Source organism: Rhinatrema bivittatum, chromosome 1 (genome assembly GCF_901001135.1).
Source record: "Rhinatrema bivittatum chromosome 1, aRhiBiv1.1, whole genome shotgun sequence".
NCBI lineage: Eukaryota > Metazoa > Chordata > Amphibia > Gymnophiona > Rhinatrematidae > Rhinatrema > Rhinatrema bivittatum.
In genome coordinates, this window is record NC_042615.1 from 833,512,028 (window position 1) to 833,532,926 (window position 20,899).

Genomic DNA, 20,899 nt, shown 5'->3' on the forward strand with positions numbered 1-20,899 from the left:
TTCAAAATGGCGCCGGCGCTACCTTTGCCCTCACTACGTCATAGGGGCCGACGGTCGGCCCAGCCATCCTCGTCCATCTCATCGGCCACAGCCCGGATCCTTGGTCGAATAGGATCCCACCTAAGTCCAAGAGGTCCGGGTCCCTATGGGCTCCTCCTGGGGGGACCTCGGACTTCCAGTGGTGAAGCCTCATCCGAGTCTCTTCTGTGCCACCTCCCGGCTGTGACACTCTCTGTGGTCCTCCACAGCATACCATCCATCGCTTCAGCCAGCCCAAGGGTCCACGACCGTAACAAGAGTGACCATCGGGCCCGGCAGGGGAGTTAGAGGGCCGAATGAAACCTCTGTCCAAATTCTCTTGAATATATGAAGACATGAGTTTCTGGAAGCGACATTGTAATGGCTGTCCTTCGATCCCTATTTCTTTTAACCTGTGTACCAAGACTTCATCGTCCACAGTGTCAAATGCTGCCGATAAATATTTATTTCAAGGGTCGAAACCTTTTAAAATGGAATCTTGGACAATAATAATATTTCTCTGTTAAGATTTTTTTCTAAAACCGAATTGTTTGTTTGTTTGTTTGTTTGTTTATTTATTTATTTATTTATTTGTCATCTTTTTTTATATCAACATTAAAATACACATCATATCGGTTTACATTGTAACGAAAGGTTGAAATTACATGGAACAGGGGAGGGGAGAACCAGGAGATTATGAGTGAGAGAGTAGAGGCTCTAGAGGGAGCCTGAAAGGTAAAGCGAAGGGGAGGGGGAAGGAGATAAAAAACATATTTACAAACATTGATCGTGGTCATGAATGATGAAACATAATTACATAATTACAGCAGGGGGGGCGAGGGAGGGTAGAGAGGGCGGCTAGTCTGGGAAGGCCTGGTGAAAGAGTCATGTTTTGAGCATCTTTCTGAATTTCAGAGGGCAGGGCTCCAGACGGAGGTAGGATGGTATGGTGTTCCATTGCGTTGGACCAGCAATAGATAGGGCACGTTCCCTGGTTGCCGAAAGGCAGGCCTTCTTAAGGGGTGGGACTTGAAGGGTGCCAGCAAGGTTTGCTCTGGTGGGGCGGGCAGATTGCGAGAGTTGGAGAGGTTCGCTAAGCCATGAGGGATTGTTCTTGTAAATAGATTTGTGTATAATGGTGAGGGATTTGAAGAGGATGCGGAAAGAGATGGGTAGCCAATGCAGTTCCTTAAGGACTGGGGTTATATGGTCTGTTTTACGTGTGTTGCTAAGGAGTCTTGCAGTGGCGTTTTGAAGTATCTGGAGGGGTTTGATAGTGGTGTAGGGGAGTCCAAGGTAGAGGGAGTTGCAGTAGTCCAGCTTGGATGAGAGGGTGGCTTGGATGACTGTTTTGAGATCGTGTGTGTGAAGTAGGGGCTTGAGTTATTTGATGATGTTTAGTTTGTAGAAACCGCCTTTAAGGACAGAGCTGATGTGATTTTTTAGGTTCAGAAGGGGGTCGATGAGGACACCAAGTTTTCGGACGGTGGGCTGTGAGGTTAAGGAGAGGGTCTTGGGGTCATTGGGGGGGGGAGGAGCTTGAATGTTTGATGGTTGTGGATGAGGATGAGGAGAAGCTCGGTTTTTGAGGCATTGAGTGCGAGTTGAAGGGATGTGAGTAGAGAGTTGATGGAAGATAGGCATTCCTACCAAAAGCTAAGGATGGCGGAGATAGACTCGTGGAGGGGAATGATAATCTGGACATCATCAGCGTAGATGTAGAATTTAAGGCCGAGGTCTGAAAGGAGATGACAGAGGAGTAGGAGATATATGTTAAAGAGGGTGGAGGAGAGGGAGGAGCCTTGGGGTACTCCTTGTGTGAGAGGGAGCTGAGCGGACTCTGAGCTGCCAAGTTTCATGGAGAAGCATCTGTTAGCCAAGTAGGATTTGAACCATAGGAGGGCAGTGTCGGAGATACCTATGTTTATGAGACTGGAGATTAGGAGATTGAGGCTTATCGTGTCAAAGGCAGCTGAAATATCTAAGAATGCAATGAGAAAATTGTGTCCCTGGTCCAGGCCAATGAGTAGGGTGTCAGTGAGGGAGAGTAGGAGAGCCTCGGTGCTCCGGTTCTTGCGGAAGCCGAATTGGGATGCGTGAAGTATGCAGTTGTCTTCTAGGTATTCCATTAGTTGGGCATTTACTACTTTCTCCATAATTTTAGCAATGAAGGGAAGGTTTGAAATGGGACGGTAGTTGGAGGGGTATTTGGGGTCCAATGATGGTTTCTTGATGAGGGGTTTGACAACTGCGTGTTTTAGTGTGTCAGGAACTGTGCCAGCAGATAAGGAGCAGTTTATGATGTCTGCTAGGGGTTGAGCAATAATGTTGGGAATGGAGAGGAGAGTTTTGGTGGGGATGGTGTCGGAGGGGTGGGAAGCAGGCTTACTTCTTTTGAGGATGGACTCAATTTCCATAGGGGAAGTAGGGTCCAGGGTGTGTAGCGTGTACTTATGTGGGGGCGGGTGTTTAGTGGGCTTGCGATTACTGGGTGAGGGAGTCATGGACATAGGGGTGGACGCGGGAGGGAACCTGCGGAGTAAGTTGGCAATTTTGTTTTGGAAAAATTGAGCTAGCTCTTCACATTTAGCGCCGGTGTCCACATCAGATGTGGTTGGGGTGGTAGGTTTTGTATGAGCTGCAACATAGGTGAAGAGGGTCTTTGGGTTGAATGAGTATTGGTGTATTTTGGTGGCGTAGTGGTCCCGCTTGGTTTTTTGGATAGCAAGGCAGTAGGTGTGAAGGTAGGATTTATAGGAGGAGAGGCGTTCAGGGATGTGGGGTCTTTGCGCCAAATTCTTTCTTTGAGTCTGAGGTCGTGTTTCATACGGCGTAGCTCAGGGTTGTACCAGGGTTTTTTACTTGAGGGGGCGGAGTGTTGGCTACGAGTGACTAGGGGGCACAGGTTGTCGGCTATGTCTCGGGTGAGGTTATTCCAGGAGTTAAGAGCAGAATCAGGAGTGGAGTGATCAAGCTTGTCAAGTGATTCTGTGAGTGCTGCTGAGAGTTCCTCGGGTGAACAGGATTTGCGGAAGGAGAAGGAGTTGTTTTGAGGGGGAATTTGGTGTAGGTGGCGCTAAGGGTGAGGTTTATTTCAATGAGGGAGTGGTCGGACCAGGGTACAGGTGTGCATGTAGCTGTAGTGGGGGTCTGTATGTAGGAGTTGACGAAAAGGAGGTCCAGAGTATGCCCTGCCTTGTGAGTGGGGGTGGAGATGATTTGGGTAAAGCCAAGTGCCTGCAGGGCGGTTAAGAGGGTTTCACAGGAGGGTGATAGGGGTCGAGAGTCAACATGGAGATTGAAATCTCCTAGAAGAATAGCTGGTCTTTTGTTGTTGATATTGTTGGTTATAAGTTCAATGAGTGGGGAGGGATTGAGTTCCAGTAAGCCTGGGGGGGGGGGGCGTAGACCAGGCAAATTTGTAGTTTAGCAGAATTAAAAAGCCCCACTTCTAGCCTAGGTGGGGGGCTGATGTTCAGTTGCCTGAGGTTGAGGGTTTTTTTGGCGACTAGGAGTAAGCCACCTCCTTTTCTTTTTGGCCTGGGCAGCGAGAAAATGTCATGTGTTTGTGTAGGGAGCTGGTTTAGGATCACTGAGTCTGTGTCCTTGAGCCAGGTTTCGGTGACTGCACATATATCGGGATTGTGGTCGTGCAGGAGGTCATCAAGGATGTGAGATTTTTTAGTGAGGGACTGGGCATTGAACAGCATAAGGGCTAGGGTGGTGAGACCTAGAAGCTGGGTTAGGGGAGAGATGAGGATAGGGAGGAGGGATTTCCGTTATGCTTGGGGGGTTGCAAAGTTATGGGATGGTGGTCTGTGTGAGGGGTAGGGTAGGCGGGGGATGGGGAAGTGTTCAGATGGAATGCAGGCGTGGGGAGGCATAGTGGGGTGGGGGTAGTCGGTGTGGGATGCGTGGGACGAGGAGTGGTGAGAGATGGTGTGGGGGGGTTGGACGCTTCGACTTCTCTAGGATTAGAGTGGGTGCGGAATTGTATTCTGTAGTGGGAAATTAGCAGGTGGATACAATACATATGCAGTATGCAGGTACAATACAGTATGCAGGTGTAAATTAGCAGTATGCAGGTGGATACAGTACAAGTACGAAACATGCAATATACATGAGCTGAGTTTTAAGGATGCAACCAAAACATTGCTTGGTTTGTGGTAGAGAGCATATAGGGGGGTGGATCTCTTTAGTACGAGCACTTATCTGTCTATGCGGATCTTAGTGGGTTGAAGTCCAAGAACTTCTGGATGGTTCCGCTGGGTTCGGCAGGGTGCGAGTCCAAAGGGCCGGAGAATGACTTGCTATCAGGTTTGCCCGGTGGAGTTGAAGATGAAAGGGCGCATGAAGGGGCGCACTAAGGGGCAGGCCCCTTAGTTCGCGCTCCTTCATGCGCGCGACGTCAGGAGTGGTAAGTGGCCTTTAAAAGGCCCGTCTGTCGCTCCGATGACGTGGTCCAAGGGCGCCTGGCCTCCGATTGGCCGGGGGGCGTGGCTGCGGGAGTCGGGTGCGTCGGGCCTAGCAGGTAGACCTTGCGGGCGTTCGAGTGCCGGCTCGGGGGGGGAGGGAGAGGCCCTTACCCCGCGGTGGTGCGCCGGTCGATGCTGGAGCTGTCCGGGTCCGAAAGGGGGATCCCACGATGGAGGTGGCCTTTAAAAGGCCCGTCTGTCGCGCCGATGACGTGGTCCAAGGGCGCCTGGCCTCCGCTTGGCCGGGGGGCGCGGCTGCGGGAGTCAGGTGCGTCGGGCCTAGCAGGCCTAGCAGCCTAGCAGCAGTGTTATAAAGGATATCATGCTAATCCAAATAATCTTTTAGCTGTTTCAGTACTATTTACTCTATAATTTTTGCCAGAACTGGGAGATTAGAAATCGGTCTGTAGTTACTCAATTTTTTATTATCTAAATTTTTCTTTTTTAAAATTGGTCTTACAATGGCATTTTTTTATTCACTCGGCAGGATCCCTTCCTTTAATGAAAAGTTTGTAATATTCAATATGTATAGAGCAATTGTTTGAGGTATCTGTTTGAAGGTAAGCAATGGAATTGAGTCTAGAGGATGTACAGCTGGATTAAGTTTTTGAATTAGTTAAATCACAAGCAGACTGTGATTCATTACAGGAGGACCTTGCACGACTGAAAGATGGGGCATCCAAATGGCAGATGAAATTTAATGTGGACAAGTGCAAGGTGTTGCATATAGGGAAAAATAACCCTTGCTGTAGTTACACGATGTTAGGTTCCATATTAGGAGCTGCCACCCAGGAAAAAGATCTAGGCATCATATTGGATAATACTTTAAAAGCTAATCGGAGAAAGTTCTTTTTTACTCAACACGCAATTAAACTCTGGAATTTGTTGCCAGAGGATGTGGTTAGTGCAGTTTGTATAGCTGTGTTTAAAAAAGGATTGGATAAGTTCTTGGAGGAGAAGTCCATTACCTGCTATTAATTAAGTTGGCTTAGATAATAACCACTGCTATTACTAGCAATGGTAACAAGGATTAGTTTTTGGGTACTTGCCAGGTTCTTATGGCCTGGTTTGGCCACTGTTGGAAACAGGATGCGGGGCTTGATGGACCCTTGGTCTGACCCAGTATGGCATGTTCTTATGTAATGTATGTATGTATTGGCCCACTAGAATATCTGAAGACCTACCACCCTGAATGATCCCTCATTCTTTTGAATTTGTTTTACCACACAATGCAAGATAGATGCCTTATTTACATATTTTAACTGAAATCTGTTATATTTGCCATATTCTACTGTCCTCATACTGTATGCTGATTGTAACTGCCTCTCCTGTTTGACCTCTCCTGTTGGAAAAGCATGCTATAAATAAATGAGGACTTGACTTAATGTCTTCCTGTCAGTGACTATGTTAAATTTGATTATGTTATGATCGCTGTTGCCAAGCGGTCCCTCTCACACAACCTGTTGTAAGGAAAGTTTGAAATATATTGGGGGCAGGGTTTGTGAATGGAACGGTAAAAGGCGAAATGGAAACGATGGCTTATATTTGTCCTTAAGCGAGAAATTCAGATTATATGTCAAAAGGTGTTTAAACTAAAGATGGGAACAGCAGAATGAAGTTGGAATATATGAATAGAGAAATTAATCAGCTCAATAGTCCACTTTTATACAACAAAGCAGAAAGAGCAGCATGCTGAGGGTGAAAAGCTGGAAAGCTATGAACTTGTAGTCTGGCTAATAAAATTCCAGATCTTCAGGCCCTAACGGTGAACAGGCAGACTTGGATATTGTTATTACAGAGACATGGTTCATCATGTGTCGTGCATGGGAGGCAGCCGTACCAGGCGACAACCTGTTAAGGAAGGATAGAAATGACAGAAAGAGAAGAAGAACAGCAAGAGAGTGAGCTTGAGACCCCAAGTCAGCTCCACAGATTAGGGGCCATGTGGTCGATGCACACTCTCCCAACATTCAGGTTTGTTTCCTTTCAGTCAGGCAGGGAACGTTTTAATGCCACAACGTTGATACGCAACCAAAACGCTAAAAGTATAATTATCCTCAAAGATGGCATACTTGTGTCAGTGCAGTAGTCCTTATGAAATCCAGCTGACAACGAGGACCACATATCTTGTTACCAGCTAAGAGTGTCTGTTAAATCTGAGACCTCTCGGTTATCTTCTAGTGACTCTGTTAAAGGGGAGGAAAGTCCCTACAGCGGCCACTTCAGCCTGGTACAGTCAGATGGAACCGTCATCCCCATACAGTCTGACGATCCAACCTCCCTCTACAGCAATCTGGCAGCAGCTAAAGGGGCCACGACGGAGGAAGAGATAAAGAGCCAGGCGCACAAGCTGCAAAGTCTGGTTCACAAGGAGGTAAAGACCTTTCCAGTTTTCATACAACAATCTTCACAGCACTTTGCAAGTAGTTCTATATTAAAAGGTCAGAAGCTTCTCTGTTCAAATTGCTTTTAGTCCTCACTATCTTTGTCCTTTCTAGGAAGTGGGGTTGGGTGGGGGGTGTTCTTTCCCATCAGGGGGAATATAAACCTCAGGACCCTACTGGTGCATCTTTTAGGCACCTGGGTAGTCCAAGCACTCCACTCCACACAAAGCTATCCTACTTTCCTTTTGTTCCAGAGAAAAGGTTTACTAAAAGTAAACTTCAAAATAATCTCACATTCAGCGCTTTAACCCCTTCCAAGAAGTACGTTTGGCATATACAGTGCAGTCAGGCCATCTTTGCCCAGGAGCGAGTGCTATCAAGATGCAGGGAATGTTGCTGAAGATCTCTGCACCTCGTGCACTCCCCAGCTGGATGTTTATCAGATGGACGACTCCTCTACAAGTTTCCTTCCCAAAGACCCCCATGCCCAGAGATCCCCACTGCTGAATTTGCTCTCATAACATAGGGCAAGAAAAACTCCAAATCAGCCTCATTTTCTCCTTCAGTTGTTTGCTACACTGCTAGATACCTCGATGGGCCCATAAAAGTTGGGGAAAATCAATGTTGATAAAAAACTGTAACTTGGGGGAACCGAGATGGGTGCAGAAAGCTAAGTCTCACTCTGAGGGAAATTGACTACTTTACTATTTTTTTCCTATAAACCTGTTTCCCCAATTGATTTCATGCACAAAAGAAGGGGAAAGTTGCACCTTTGCCGACATTTCTTCTACAACAACTGGTCTCGTGGGCCAGGTTTGTCACCAGTTCTAAGGCATTAGGTTGACTTGGAGATCCACAGAAGAGCGCATCACTGGCAGCAATGTCAGGTGAAGGTTTGCTGAGTTGCTCCTTTGATAGAGACATCACATTGTCTCTATAAAGTCATGATCCTCTAGCACAGCCTGTGCCTCTGGGTGAGGCATAGGCTCCCCCAAAGTCATGTCAGACTGATAATCTCATGGTCATTTCCTTGGGAGTTGATGCAAGTGCAGATGTATTTGTGCCATCAGCAACAGGAGATGTGGAAGTGAGTAAGAAGGGGCTTGAGGTCATTTGAGTGGAGGAATAGCCTGGTGTTTAAAGCAGTGGGCTATGAGCCAGAAGACCCATTGATTCAAGTCCCACTGATACTCATTATGACCTTGGGCAAGTCACTTTACCCTCCATTGCCTCAGGTACAAACCTTCTAAACTAAATGTTGCATTTTACCATCAATATTTTATTTTCAATTTTTAAATATTTTTAAAGCACATGTGCTGGCTCAATAATAAATATTTATTTATTTATTTATTTGAGTTTTTTTTCTATACCGGCATTCACGGAGTTCGTATCATGTCGGTTTACATAAAACAAGGGGTGATCAATAAATTATAAACGTACATAACTATAACATGAGTATACATTTACAAAATATAACAAATTATAACAAGTGCGCAGAAAAAGCAGTTACAATAAAACAAGGATGGTTCTAACTGGGAGTAGAAGAAGAGGATGATAGAAGTTTAACAAGAAGTTTAACAAGAAGTAGAACGTGCAGTGGTTGGTAAGTCTGTATCAGTTTATTGGTAAGTCTATTGTTTATTGGTAAGTCTATTGGTAAGTTTATTGGTAAGTCTATTGGTAAGTCTATTGGTAAGTTTATTGGTAAGTTTATTGGTAAGTCTATTGTTTATTGGTAAGTCTGTATCAGTTTATTGGATTCCCCTCATCCAGACAGCTGACTCCTCCCCTTAATCAGTCATCAGGCAAAGATCTTTTAAGTTTGAAAATATTTATTGCATCGACAATTTTCCATTACTCACAATTGTTGCTTCCAAACATATATATGCCCAAGGCAGAGATCTTTGTAGCTGGAGATAGGCAGGAGAAGGGAGATGGAGTTTCTTGGGATTCAGGATGAGAAGGCAGGGGGTTCTGAAGCTGATTAGTCTTTAGAATTAAAGCAATGAGGAGAGGTGTAAAAAAGCTAATTGTATTTCAGAGGCTGCAGGCATTTCTAGCCTTTCACACCGCCTGGCTTAGACTGACTAACAGTCTTGGGAAGTGATTACAGGAAACGTCCCAACAGGCTGGGGCTAGAGGGCGAGATCCAATGGTAGCAAACCTAGGATCCATGTGACATGGGGGGGGGGGGCATGAAGGGCAGTTCCTTGAGCCAATAAGGCACTTAAGAAGGCTCAAGTTAGATTGAACGGCATGCAGACCCTTCCCAATGAGAGAAGCAGGGGAGAGGTAGTTTCTCTTAAAGGTAAAACTCCCCTTAAAGGCAGGGTTCACAGGCTTTTATCATGGGTTACAAATAAAGACTATACTAGACACAGTTAAACTGCAATGTATATACAGATACAAAAATGTACCCACTGCTGGGGACAGAACACTCCCTGTCTGATATCGCAAGATACCACTATATCAGTTCTTATATCATTATGCAACAATGCAAAGTTCATTGTGTCTGGATCTTTCAATATTCGAAGGAGTTCTCGATCATCTCGGTCGTCCAGTCGTCCAAGCAATAGACGATGCCTTCTTCATAGGGTTTCGCCAAGCTGAAACGAAAGACAGACAACACAAAAAGAGAGAGAGAGTCTTTGTTGTGGACAACGGTCCACGAAGTTCAAGTTTCTTCATGTGGCATGAGGAGTACCACCTCATTGATGGGCCTGTAGAAAATTTTGGATTGCTACTTGCTTCGATGCTGGAGATTCGGCGAGTATTTCTTCCAATGGGTCCAAAGGGAGTTGGCAAGTTGTTGGACTTGTTTGCATTGACGCTTGTGGAGCTCCCCGCCATCAAGTTTCATAGTCTTTTGCGTCAAAAGTGTGACGGATGCAGTGCCCAACTCTTTACAGGTTCCTGCGAAGTCGGTTCCACAGTCGGGGTGGATCCGGGTGGCTGAACCCCAGAGTTGAGCATACACATGGACCCATCTTGTCTGGTTGTAGATGTAGCTCAGTACTACTTTTCTGTCCATGTGAAGACGGATGGCATCAATTTGAATGTCAGTTTCGGCTGTCGTTAACTCCATTGTTTCCACTGCTAGCACCGCTCCACACGATTCTAGACGTGGTGTGACGTGGTTAGGCTGTGGCGCTAGCTTGGCTTTGCCGAAGATGAAGTCTCCACGCACTGTTCCTTCTTCGTCTGTCGCTCTCAAAGAGCCTGCTGCAGCTACGGCCTTCACCGACGTGTCCGAGAAGGTGCAGATCTCCTTGCGGCTGACTGTATCGAGTGGTGTGTGGACGGGACACCTCGGTGAACATGCGGTTCACACGAGGTCGAGACTTGGGAAGTGAAGACGTCACTCTTTGGATCCCAATTTAACGCAAGGCTTCGTTGGAGAGGAGGTGTGTCCTCTCTCAGGTCCGAGTTCTCTGAATCTCTGGCATGATCATCTCAAGGAGTTGCCTTTGTTACTTCAGGACTGTCGGAAGCTATTTCGTGGAATCTTAGACTGGTGCTTGCCAGTATTGCTTCCTCTGCAGTGGGTAAGGACCTTAGCTCGTCGTTCTACATAGAAGTCCTTTTCCACGAGGCATCTGGCATCTGCGTCGTACTCTTTATCTCCTTCTTGGGCTGTCCTTCTGAGCCCAGGCATGGCCACTGCAGGCAATGGACTATTCTCTACCGAAAGGGTAGGTTTGTCATCATCCTTGGTAACTTGAAGCAATGAGTCCCCTAGATGTTCTTCTACATCTGATGGGGGGATGATCCGGCTGGTGGCTGAATTGGGATTCGGTCCTTCGCAGCTTAGGATCTCCTTGGTGCTTAGGTGATTAGGACACGGTTCGAATAGGGTAGGATTTCCATCCTATGAGACGTTCGTGGCGTTTGTCTGAATGCTTGGTCCCCTTGTTCGCTTCAAGCCGACTTCATGACTATCACCCATCCCAAGGTGAGTCGGTAAGCGTAGGGACCGGCTGTTGGGCCATCACGCATCTCCAAACCTTGGTCAGTGCTGGTGCGTCTCTGCCCAATAGCAGCAGGATTTCTGCTTCTGGGTCTAATGGTGGAAGTTGGTGCAATATGGAATTTAGATAAGGAAGGTGCCAAGTGGCTTCTGGTGTGGGAATCTCATCTCTTGTGTCAGGCATCTGGTTGCACTTGATGAGCGTGGGCAAGTTTGACTTGTTGCTGCCGTCCATCGCTTCTATCACATATCCGCCTGCTCTCCTCTCTCTCACACGGGTGACTCCTGAGGAGGTTTTAAGGTTGTACGGAGAGTAGTTGTGAAGGATGTCAAACAAGTCGAAGAATTCCAGCCTTGCCAGGGATCTATTGCTCTGCTCATCTATGATGACGTACATTTTGACTGCCTTCTCAGGTGACTCTTTGGGATACACTCTGGCCAAGCATATTTTTTTGCAGGATTTCCCATTGCTGTTTCTCCCATACACTTTTGTGTATTTGGGGATCACTTCAGGTTCTGGCATTTGCTCATCCTTCTCCTCCCCGCCGTGGTCTGGACTGGGGTGTGAGGTTCCCGAAGGGCGAAATCTCATTCCATCAGGGTGCAGGGTGCCATAGTGTTGGTCACTCCTACACTCTGAACACTTAATGGCTCTTTCACAGTCCTTACCCATGTGGTTAAATGAAGAACAGCACCGGTAGAAAATTCTGTACTTTTTCAACAGTTCTTTGCGTGCTTTCAAAGATTTCCCTTTGAATCCTCTGCACTTTCTGAGTGAGTGAGGTTTTTTGTGTATTGGGTACTGCCGGTCTGGGTCCTCTGCCCTATCCACATCGGGAAGTTGGTCCGATGTAGATGCTGCAGGCGACAGTTTCGTTTTGTGCACAGAAATGGGCTTCCTGCCATCACCGTGCTCCTTGGTTGGCCTTTCGCCCGTTCAGTGGCTGATTTTGTATATCTCATGTGCGCTGCATGAGAAGCTAGGGACATTCCTGCGCCTTGCTAAGTCCTGTATAAACTTTGAGAAGACATGGAAAGGTGGGTTCTTGTTTTTGTCTTCTTTGTACCGTGCACCGTGAGATGCCCATTTATCTCGTATATCACTTGGCAATTTTTTTATGATGATGTTCGTGCCTCGTGATGTGTCCAAAAGGTTGAGACCTGGATAAATTAGTTTAGCCTTCGCTGTCTCCACCTCTTGGAGGAGATCTCCCAGTTGTTGTAACTTGCGGCTATCCTTTCTGGATATTTCTGGAAAGTTTTCCATTTCCTCAAACCACGCATTCTCTATGGCGACTGGGTCTCCATAGTATCGCTCAAGTCTCTCCCATATCGCTTTTAGCGCTATAAGAGGATCATCTAGGTGGCCATCTTTTAATCTCATCACATGTTTGGCCGATTCATGTCCCAACCATTTCCTCAACATTTTCATCTCTTCACTCGGGTTCAGTCTCAGAACCTTTGCGGCATCTTTGAAGTCAGATTTCCATGTCCTGTAACTCTTAGGGTGGTTGAACAGATAGAGCCCTGCGGTTATGAATTCTCGGCGGTTCATGTACCTTGCTAAGTCTTTTCTTTCTGAAGACTCATCCTGAAAGGTAGCAGGTTTTTCTGGGCGGATGTCCTGTGGTTGAATATGCACATCACTCCTGTTGTGCATTGGCTCGGGTTGTGATTGGTTAACTGTCTCCAGTTTAGGCTCGGGGTATTCAGCTGGGGCCCTTCCTGAGTGTGGCTGCCCAGTTTTTTCTCGTTCCCGTTGCCCATGGGACGTTGGAATCCACAGTTGCATGGAAATGTTTAGTTTGGGGCATGTGCTTGGCTCGTGAGTTGGCTGCCATGCGTCCGTGTGATTTAGTGCCAATGAATCACCATCCTGGCATTCAATTTTCGTGGCAATTTGCGGTTCAGGTCTGATTTCTTTGTTTGAGGTCTCTATTTGTGAAGGGAAGCATGCTCCCTCCTGATGCAGGGGTTGCTCTGAGGGAGATGGTGCTTTTTTGCCGGCTTGAGTTAGAGGGTGAGCTGCAACATAGTTCAGCATCCGCTGGGCCGGGTCCTGTTGGGCCATGGAGCTGAGCAAGTCCTCGCCATCGTCTTGACTCAGTGCTGCGCCCAATACCCTAATTTCGGCTTCAAGGGCTGCTGTTTCTCCTTGCTGTCGCAACAAGTCCAAGTTGATATTTAATTCGGCCTTTCTGCGTACCTGGGCGGCAGCTGTGGCAGCAGCGGCGGCAGCTGTGGCAACAGCGGCTTTTTGTTGTTCTTCTTCTATTCTGAGCTCTTCCTTTTTAAGGGCTGCTTCTCATTCAACATACTGCATGCGTGTCATAGCTGCTTCAGACTTTGCTTTCTTTTGGAGGATGATAGAGCTGAGTTGAGAGTGGCTCAATTGCCTTGACCTGCATAACTTTGCAGGCCTCAATGTACACTTGGAGGTGCGAGAGTCCTGAGAGCTGGTCTCGCTTGTTGGGTGATCCACTTCTGCACTGTTAATGATGTCCAATACCATTTCTTGGTGTATTTGGTACAAGTTCTGTTGGCGGTCCCTTTCTTCAAGGCTTTCTGGATTGTTAGTTCGCATCAGGAACTCGAGATACCCTTTTGTGATGAGCTGATAGGTTTGGAAACAAAGCCACAGCTGTTCTATGTGGTGCTTGAGATGGGTGGGGCTTCCTAAGATTTTCTGTCTTTCTTGTTTAATCTAATGCCATTCTCTCTCCATGCTGTTTTCATGCCCCTGTTTGCTTTTCTCATACATCTCCCCACCTTTCTCTGTTGGCTCACGCAGTCTTTTTGGTTTGCTGCATTCATCTCTCTCTTCACCTTTCTCCCTCATTTGCTGTGTGTCATTTTCTAATTCAGTGGCTTTGGCTGGCTGTTCTGAGGTGCTCTGCTCAGAAGCCGCTTCAGCCATGTGGGCAGCAAACACCTTTTATTTCAGCTACTGAGTTACTTCAGGAACAGGACCAGGCTAATTAACACTTTGTTGCCTCAGGCTCCCTGTTCCCTGACCTTGGTTCTGGTATCTATGACAACTGATTGCTTTCAGCTTCCTGCCTGCTGAAGCATAGTGGGGAGGGGAGGGCTTCTGCCTTTTGGCGGTAAGGTATATAACAAAGGGACGGGGAGGAGCAGAACAGCTTTCACTCTGTCCTTTTGGTCTCGATCTCCCAAGTAGTGTGTGCTCAGTTGAATTCAGTCTTTTCTATTCAGTTCGATTCTACACCCTTGCCAGTGTTTTGCTTCAGAACTCTTTAATAGTTCTTAATAAATCTCCACAATTATTCAGTTCATTGTTGTCAGTCTTTTACTGTAGTCAGTAAAGTTGGCAGAGCTCAGGTTACTATGACAACAGATTGTCCTCTGCCTGTAGCAGTGGTAGAGGGGAGGGGTGAGTTTCTAGGCTTAGAGAAACTTGAATGGACTTAAGTACAGTCGTTAAATCTTTTTGTCTGAAGCTGGATTTCTTTTTCCCGCCTCAGCTCAAATTACACAAAGCCAATGCTTCTTTACTGCTCAGTGTTGCCAACCTCGCTTATTTACCGCGAGATTGGGCTTCTTTTTGTAGTCATTCACAGTGGTTTTTTTCCGATTCGCAGGTTGCTTTTAATTGAGCTATTATTTCTGCCAGTCATGTTTTTTTGGGCTTGTTGGGCGGGACTTGTGCTCTGAATCATGTTACAGTGATTGGCTGCTGCTGCATGAAGTCTGTCCATAGCAGGCACATACTATCCCTATATAGCAGCAGTAAGCCAATCAGAGCAGAGCTGCAGTGCAAACCTTGATTCACACAACACGAGCACATTTTGTGGGCAGACCCAACACAGTCCGTCCAGCACAGCATTGCACGTGGGCAGACCTGGAACGGGAAGGCAGCAGCACGGCATTGCAGCGCAGCCAGGTACCAGGAGGGGAGGAATTAGTATGTTGGGAGGGGGGAATGAGAGTGTGGGGGCCAGAGATGTGCTCGGAGGGGGGAATTAGTGTGTGGGGAGCCAGAGATGTGCTCGGAGGGGGTGGGGAGAGGGGAATGAGTGTGTGGGGAGCCAGATATGTGCTCGGAGGGGGGTGGGGAGAGGGGAATGAGTGTGTGGGGAGCCAGAGATGTGCTCGGAGGGGGGTGGGGAGAGGAGAATGAGTGTGTGGGGAGCCAGAGATGTGCTCGGAGGGGGGTGGGGAGAGGGGAATGAGTGTGTGGGGAGCCAGAGATGTGCTCGGAGGGGGGGTGGGGAGAGGGGAATGAGTATGTGGGGGCCAGAGATGTGCTCGGAGGGGGGTGGGGAGAGGGGAATGAGTGTGTGGGGGCCAGAGATGTGCTTGGAGGGGGTGGGGAGAGGGGAATGAGTATGTGGGAGCCAGAGATGTGCTCGGAGGGGGGTGGGGAGAGGGGAATGAGTGTGTGGGGGCCAGAGATGTGCTCGGAGGGGATAGGGAGGGGGAATGACAGTGTGGGGGGTCAGAGATGTGGTGGGGAGGGGGGAATGAGCATGAGGGAATTGAAGACATGTTTGTAGGGGGTGGGAGAGAGGAATGAGTGTGTGCCAGGGATGTGCTTGGAGGGGGGTGGGGAGAGGGGAATGAGCATGAGGGAATTTGCTGTACCAGCTTTTTGCCAGGTAGAAATATGCTGAAGCGATTTAACGAAAATATGTATCGTGACGATGCTGACAATATAGAGAATGAAGAACTGACTGTTATCACTAATTATCAAATATTGTTTTAGTTAACTGTTACAGGCCGATACAGTAAAAGTCACAGGAGAGCGGGCGAGCACACAGGCCACTCTCCTGGGCGTGCAATTCAGGAGAGTGGCCTATGCAAATTAGGGCCCACGGTAAAAAGAGGCGCTAGGGACACTAGCTCATCCCTAGCACCTCTTTTTGGACAGGAGCGGCGGCTGTCAGCGGGTTTGACAGCCGACGCTCAATTTTGTCGGCCTCTGTTATCAAACCCGCTGACTGCCACGGGTTCGGAAACCGGACGCCGATTTTTATTTTTATTTTTAACTTTTTTTAACTTTTGGGACCTCCGATTTAATATCGCCATGATATTAAGTCTGAGGTTGTATAGAAAAGCAGTTTTTACTGCTTTTCTGTACACTTCCCCGGCGCCGGCAGAAATTAGCGCCTACCTTTGGGTAGGCGCAAATTTCTGAAAGTAAAATGTGCAGCTTGGCTGCACATTTTACTTACTGAATCGCGCAGGAATAACTAATAGGGTCATCAACGTGCATTTGCATGTTGCGGGCTCTATTAGTTTCGTGGGGGGGGGGGGGGTTGGATGCGCGTCCAAATGCGGGTTAACAGTGCGCTCCACCGCTTGGTCTGTGTGAGAGGTACGACAATTTATTACAATAAAGTTAGCTGTTTTGTATGCATTACAAAAGTATATCAAGCGTTAAATGCTATAAATGCTATAAAAAATTTTTAAAAAGTTTCATTAGTAAGGAAGGAAATGACATCATATTTTTTGCGTGCTTTTTGAAATGCTGAGATGTCAAGTATATAAGGAAGTACTGAGTTCACTGTGGTTACTTGCTATTTTCATATCATTGATTGGAGAAATATCGCTGTTAGTCTTGAAAGGTAAACTTTTCTGTAAAGCCTGTTGTTGCCTCATGTTTTGCTCCAGTTCTTCATTTAGGGGCGGATTTTAAAAGGCCCGTGCGCTGGCGCGCCTATTTTGCATAGGCCGCTGGCACGCGTAAAGCCCCGGGACGCGCGTAAGTCCCGGGGCTTTCGAAAAGGGGAGGGAGGGGGCATGTCCGGGGGCGTTCCCGAAACGACGTGGCGTTTCGGGGGCGGGCCCGGGGACGTGGCACCGGCCCGAGGGCGTGGTCGAGGCCTCCGGACCAGCCCCCGGGACTGGAGGACGGAGCGGGGCTGCCGGCCAACACGTGCAAAGTTACGCCTGCTGAAAGAACATAAGAACATAAGAAATTGCCATGCTGGGACAGACCAAGGGTCCATCAAGCCCAGCATCCTGTTTCCAACAGAGGCCAAAAACCAGGCCACAAGAACCTGGCAATTACCCAAACACTAAGAAGAACCCATGCTACTGATGCAATTAATAGCAGTGGCTATTCCCTAAGTATAATTGATTAATAGCCATTAATGGATCTCTCCTCCAAGAACCCATCCAAACCCTTCCTGAACCCAGCTACACCAACTGCACCAACTACCTTCGGTCCAGGCCTCCGGACCGAAGGTAATTGGTAATTTTGCCGACAAAGGTAGGGGGGGGGGTTTAGATAGGGCCGGGGGGGTGGGTTAGGTAGGGGAAGGGAGGGGAAGGTGGGGGGAGGGCGAAGAAAAGTTCCCTCCGAGGCCGCTCTGAAATCGGAGCGGCCTCGGAGGGAACAGGCAGGCCGTGCTGGGCTCGGCGCGCGCAGGTCGCCGCATCTCAAAAAAGATATAATTGCGATGGAGAAGGTACAGAGAAGGGCTACCAAAATGATAAGGGGAATGGAACAACTCCCCTATGAGGAAAGACTAAAGAGGTTAGGACTTTTCAGCTTGGAGAAGAGACGACTGAGGGGGATATGATAGAGGTGTTTAAAATCATGAGAGGTCTAGAACGGGTAGATGTGAATCAGTTATTTACTCTTTTGGATAATGGGCACTCCATGAAGTTAGCATGGGGCACATTTTTAAAACTAATCGGAGAAAGTTCTTTTTTACTCAACGAACAATTAAACTCTGGAATTTGTTGCCAGAGGATGTGGTTAGTGCAGTTAGTATAGCTGTGTTTAAAAAAGGATTGGATAAGTTCTTGGAAGAGAAGTCCATTACCTGCGATTAAGTTCACTTAGGGGTAGATTTTAAATATTTGCGCGATCGCGTACTTTTGTTCGCGCACCAGGCGCGAACAAAAGTAGCCACGCGTATCTTATAAAATCCGGGGTCGGCGCGCAAATGGGTGCACAGGTTGCACATTTGTGCAACCTGAGCGCGCCGAGCCCAGCGCGCGCTGCCTGTTCCCCTTACCTTTATCGCACGATTTACGCCTGCGAAAAGCAGACCTAAATCTGCGCGCGTTGGCCGGCAGCCCCGCTCCGTCCTCCGGTCCCGGGGGCTGGTCCGGAGGCCTCGACCATGCCCCCGGGCCGGCACCACGCCCCCAGGCTTGCCCCCAAAACGCAGCGTCATTTCGGGAACGCCCCCGGACACGCCCCCTCCCGCCCTTTTTCGAAAGCCCTGGGACTTACGCGCGTCCCGGGGCTTTACGCAGCCTATGCAAAATAGGTGCGCCGGCGCGCGCAGGCCTTTTAAAATCCGCCCCTTAGAGAATAGCCACTGCCATTAGCAATGGTAACATGGAATAGATTTAGGTTTTGGATACTTGCCAGGTTCTTGTGGCCTGGTTTGGCCACTGTTGGAAACAGGATGCTGAGCTTGATGGACCCTTGGTCTGACCCAGTATGGCATTTTCTTATGATTCTTCTTATGCTGCTGCACACTGAGCCAATTATTTTAAAGTATTATCCACTATGATGCATAGATATTTTTCCTGGGTGGTAGTTCCTAATATGGAATCTAACATAGTGTAACTACAGCAAGGGTTATTTTTCCCTATATGCAACACCTTGCACTTGTCCACATTAAATTTCATCTGCCATTTGGATGCCCAATCTTCCAGTCTTGCAAGGTCCTCCTGTAATGAATCACAGTCTGCCTGTGATTTAACTACTCTGAATAACTTTGTATCATCCGCAAATTTGATAACCTCACTCATCATATTCCTTTCCGGATCATTTATAAATATATTGAAAAGTAAGGGTCCCAATACAGATCCCTGAGGCACTCCACTGCCCACTCCCTTCCACTGAGAAAATTGTCCATTTACTCCTACTCTCTGTTTCCTATCTTTTAGCCAGTTTGTAATCCACGAAAGGACATCGCCACCTATCCCATGACTTTTTATTTTTCCTAGAAGCCTCTCATGAGAAACTTTGTCAAACGCCTTGATGGAGTTGAGGGACAGACCCTTCTGTAACCTGTTCTGCAGGAATTCCAGGATCACGGGAACTTTAATTGAGCATGGTATGATGTCATGGTCTTCGCACCAGGCCTTGAATACTCTCCAAATCCTTATGTACGTTAAAGATGTGGAGAACTTGCGTGCTTGGAGTAGGGTGTCGATTACAGCCCCCGAGTATCTGCTTTTTCTCGGGCGAGCCCTCTCATTGGCCAAGCTGTAAGAGAGAATTGAGCTGGATCCTCGTGGAGGATTGGTCTTTGTTGGAGCAGGTCTCTGTGTGGAGGCAGTGGCATGGGGGTCCCTTCCAGTATCCTTCTCATGTCTGCATACCACGGTCTTCTTGGCCAGTCCAGGGCCACCAGAAGTACTAGTCCCTTGTGAGGCTGTATCTTGTGAATGATTATGCCCAATAGTGGCCATGGTGGGAAGGCATATAACAGGGTCCCCTGTGGCCAGGTCTGTACCAGGGCATCGATCCCCTGGGACTGAGTTTCCCGCCTGTGGCTAAAGTACCTGGGTACCTGGGCGTTGGACCGGTTTTCCAGAAGGTCCATGTCTGGTATTCCCCACCAGTTCACTATCATCTGGAATGCTGTGAACGACAGCTTCCATTCTCCTGGGTCTAGCCTTTCTCTGATGATATTGTCTTTCCCGGCGATATGGATGGCTGGGAGGAACCCTGCCTCCTAACATTTAGGAAAGAACTCGACATGGCTCTTCAGTCAAGCCTTCTCTGAACCCCCTGACATTCACTAGTCTGCCCTTACTCTATGCCTGAAGAACATTACTGAATGTTTAGCCTATCTCCTGCCTGGACAATAGACTCCGATACTCCTAAGCACCTAGGCATTATCTTAATAATATTATTATAGTTATAAACTTCAGCCTGCTATAACCTATTCTTCCAGCTGATTAAGCTTCCAAGTTCCTTTTTCCTTGTTCAATGTAACTTTGCCTCTTCCACACCTTTGATTTTAAGTTTGTTGTCACTACAGTTGTTCACCCTTGTTCGATGTAAACCGATCTGATATGGTTCTTGCCCATGAAGGTCGGTATAGAAAAGTGTTAAATAAATAAAATAAAAATCTCCTGGAGGTTTACTTCCACCCACGACATTAGGGGGTCTATTTCCAGGGACATCTGTTGGCTTCTGGTTCCCCCTGACGGTTGATGTAGGCCACTGTCGTGGCATTGTCCAACATTACTCTGACCGTTTTGTTTCGGAGTCTGTGAGCGAGTCGTAGGCAGGCTAGTCTGACCGCCCATGCTTCTAGGCGGTTGATGTTCCATCCCGACTCTTCTGCATTCCACTGCCCTTGGGCGGTTAACTCCTCGCAGTGTGCTCCCCAACCTTGTAGGCTGGCGTCTGTGGTGAGCAGGGTCCAGGTTGGAGAGGATAGCCTGGCTCCCTGGCTCAGGTGGCTGGTCAGCAGCCATCACTGTAGTTGGGTCCGGACTCTGCCCGGTAGTGATAGTCATACGGCATAGTTCTGGGACCTTGGATTCCATCGCGATAGAAGTGAGTGCTGTAGGGTCTCATGTGAGCTCGTGCCCATGGTACTACTTCCAGGGTGGAGACCATCAGGCCAAGGACTTGTAGGTAATTCCATGCTGTGGGGCAAGGATTGCTCAGCAGGATTTATAACCGGTTCCTCAGTTTTGATCTCCTTGTGGGAGTCAGGCTGACCTTGTCTTCTTTGGTGTTGAATCAGACTCCTAGGTATTCTAGAGATTGTGAGGGCTGCAGGCAATTCTTGTTTGTGTTGACCACCCATCCAAGGCTCTCCAGTAGAGTTTTGACTCTGTTGGTTGCTTGGCGGCTTTCCTCTGGGAATTTCACCCTGATCAGCCAATCGTCTAGGTAAGGGTGTACGAGGATACCTTCCTTCCTTAGTGTTGCCGCTACTACCACTATGATCTTGGTGAACGTCCGGGATGCTGTGGCTAACCCAAAAGGTAGTGCCCGGAACTGGTAGTGAAGGTCCAGGATTTTGAAGCGTAGGAAGCACTGATATTCCTGATGAATTGGAATGTGTAGGTAAGCCTTCGAAAGATCCAGGGATGTGAGAAAC

At 47.9% G+C, this 20,899-nt stretch overlaps 1 protein-coding gene across 1 annotated transcript in view; it reads left to right on the forward strand.

Moving 5' to 3' along the window:
• The window catches only part of LOC115079605, a 105,205-nt gene that overhangs the window by 32,235 nt on the left and 52,071 nt on the right, over positions 1 to 20,899 (forward strand). The window contains exon 2 of the mRNA XM_029583287.1: positions 6,675 to 6,867. Coding sequence (XP_029439147.1) covers positions 6,675 to 6,867 — 193 coding nt within the window. The remainder of the gene's footprint in view (positions 1 to 6,674; positions 6,868 to 20,899) is intronic.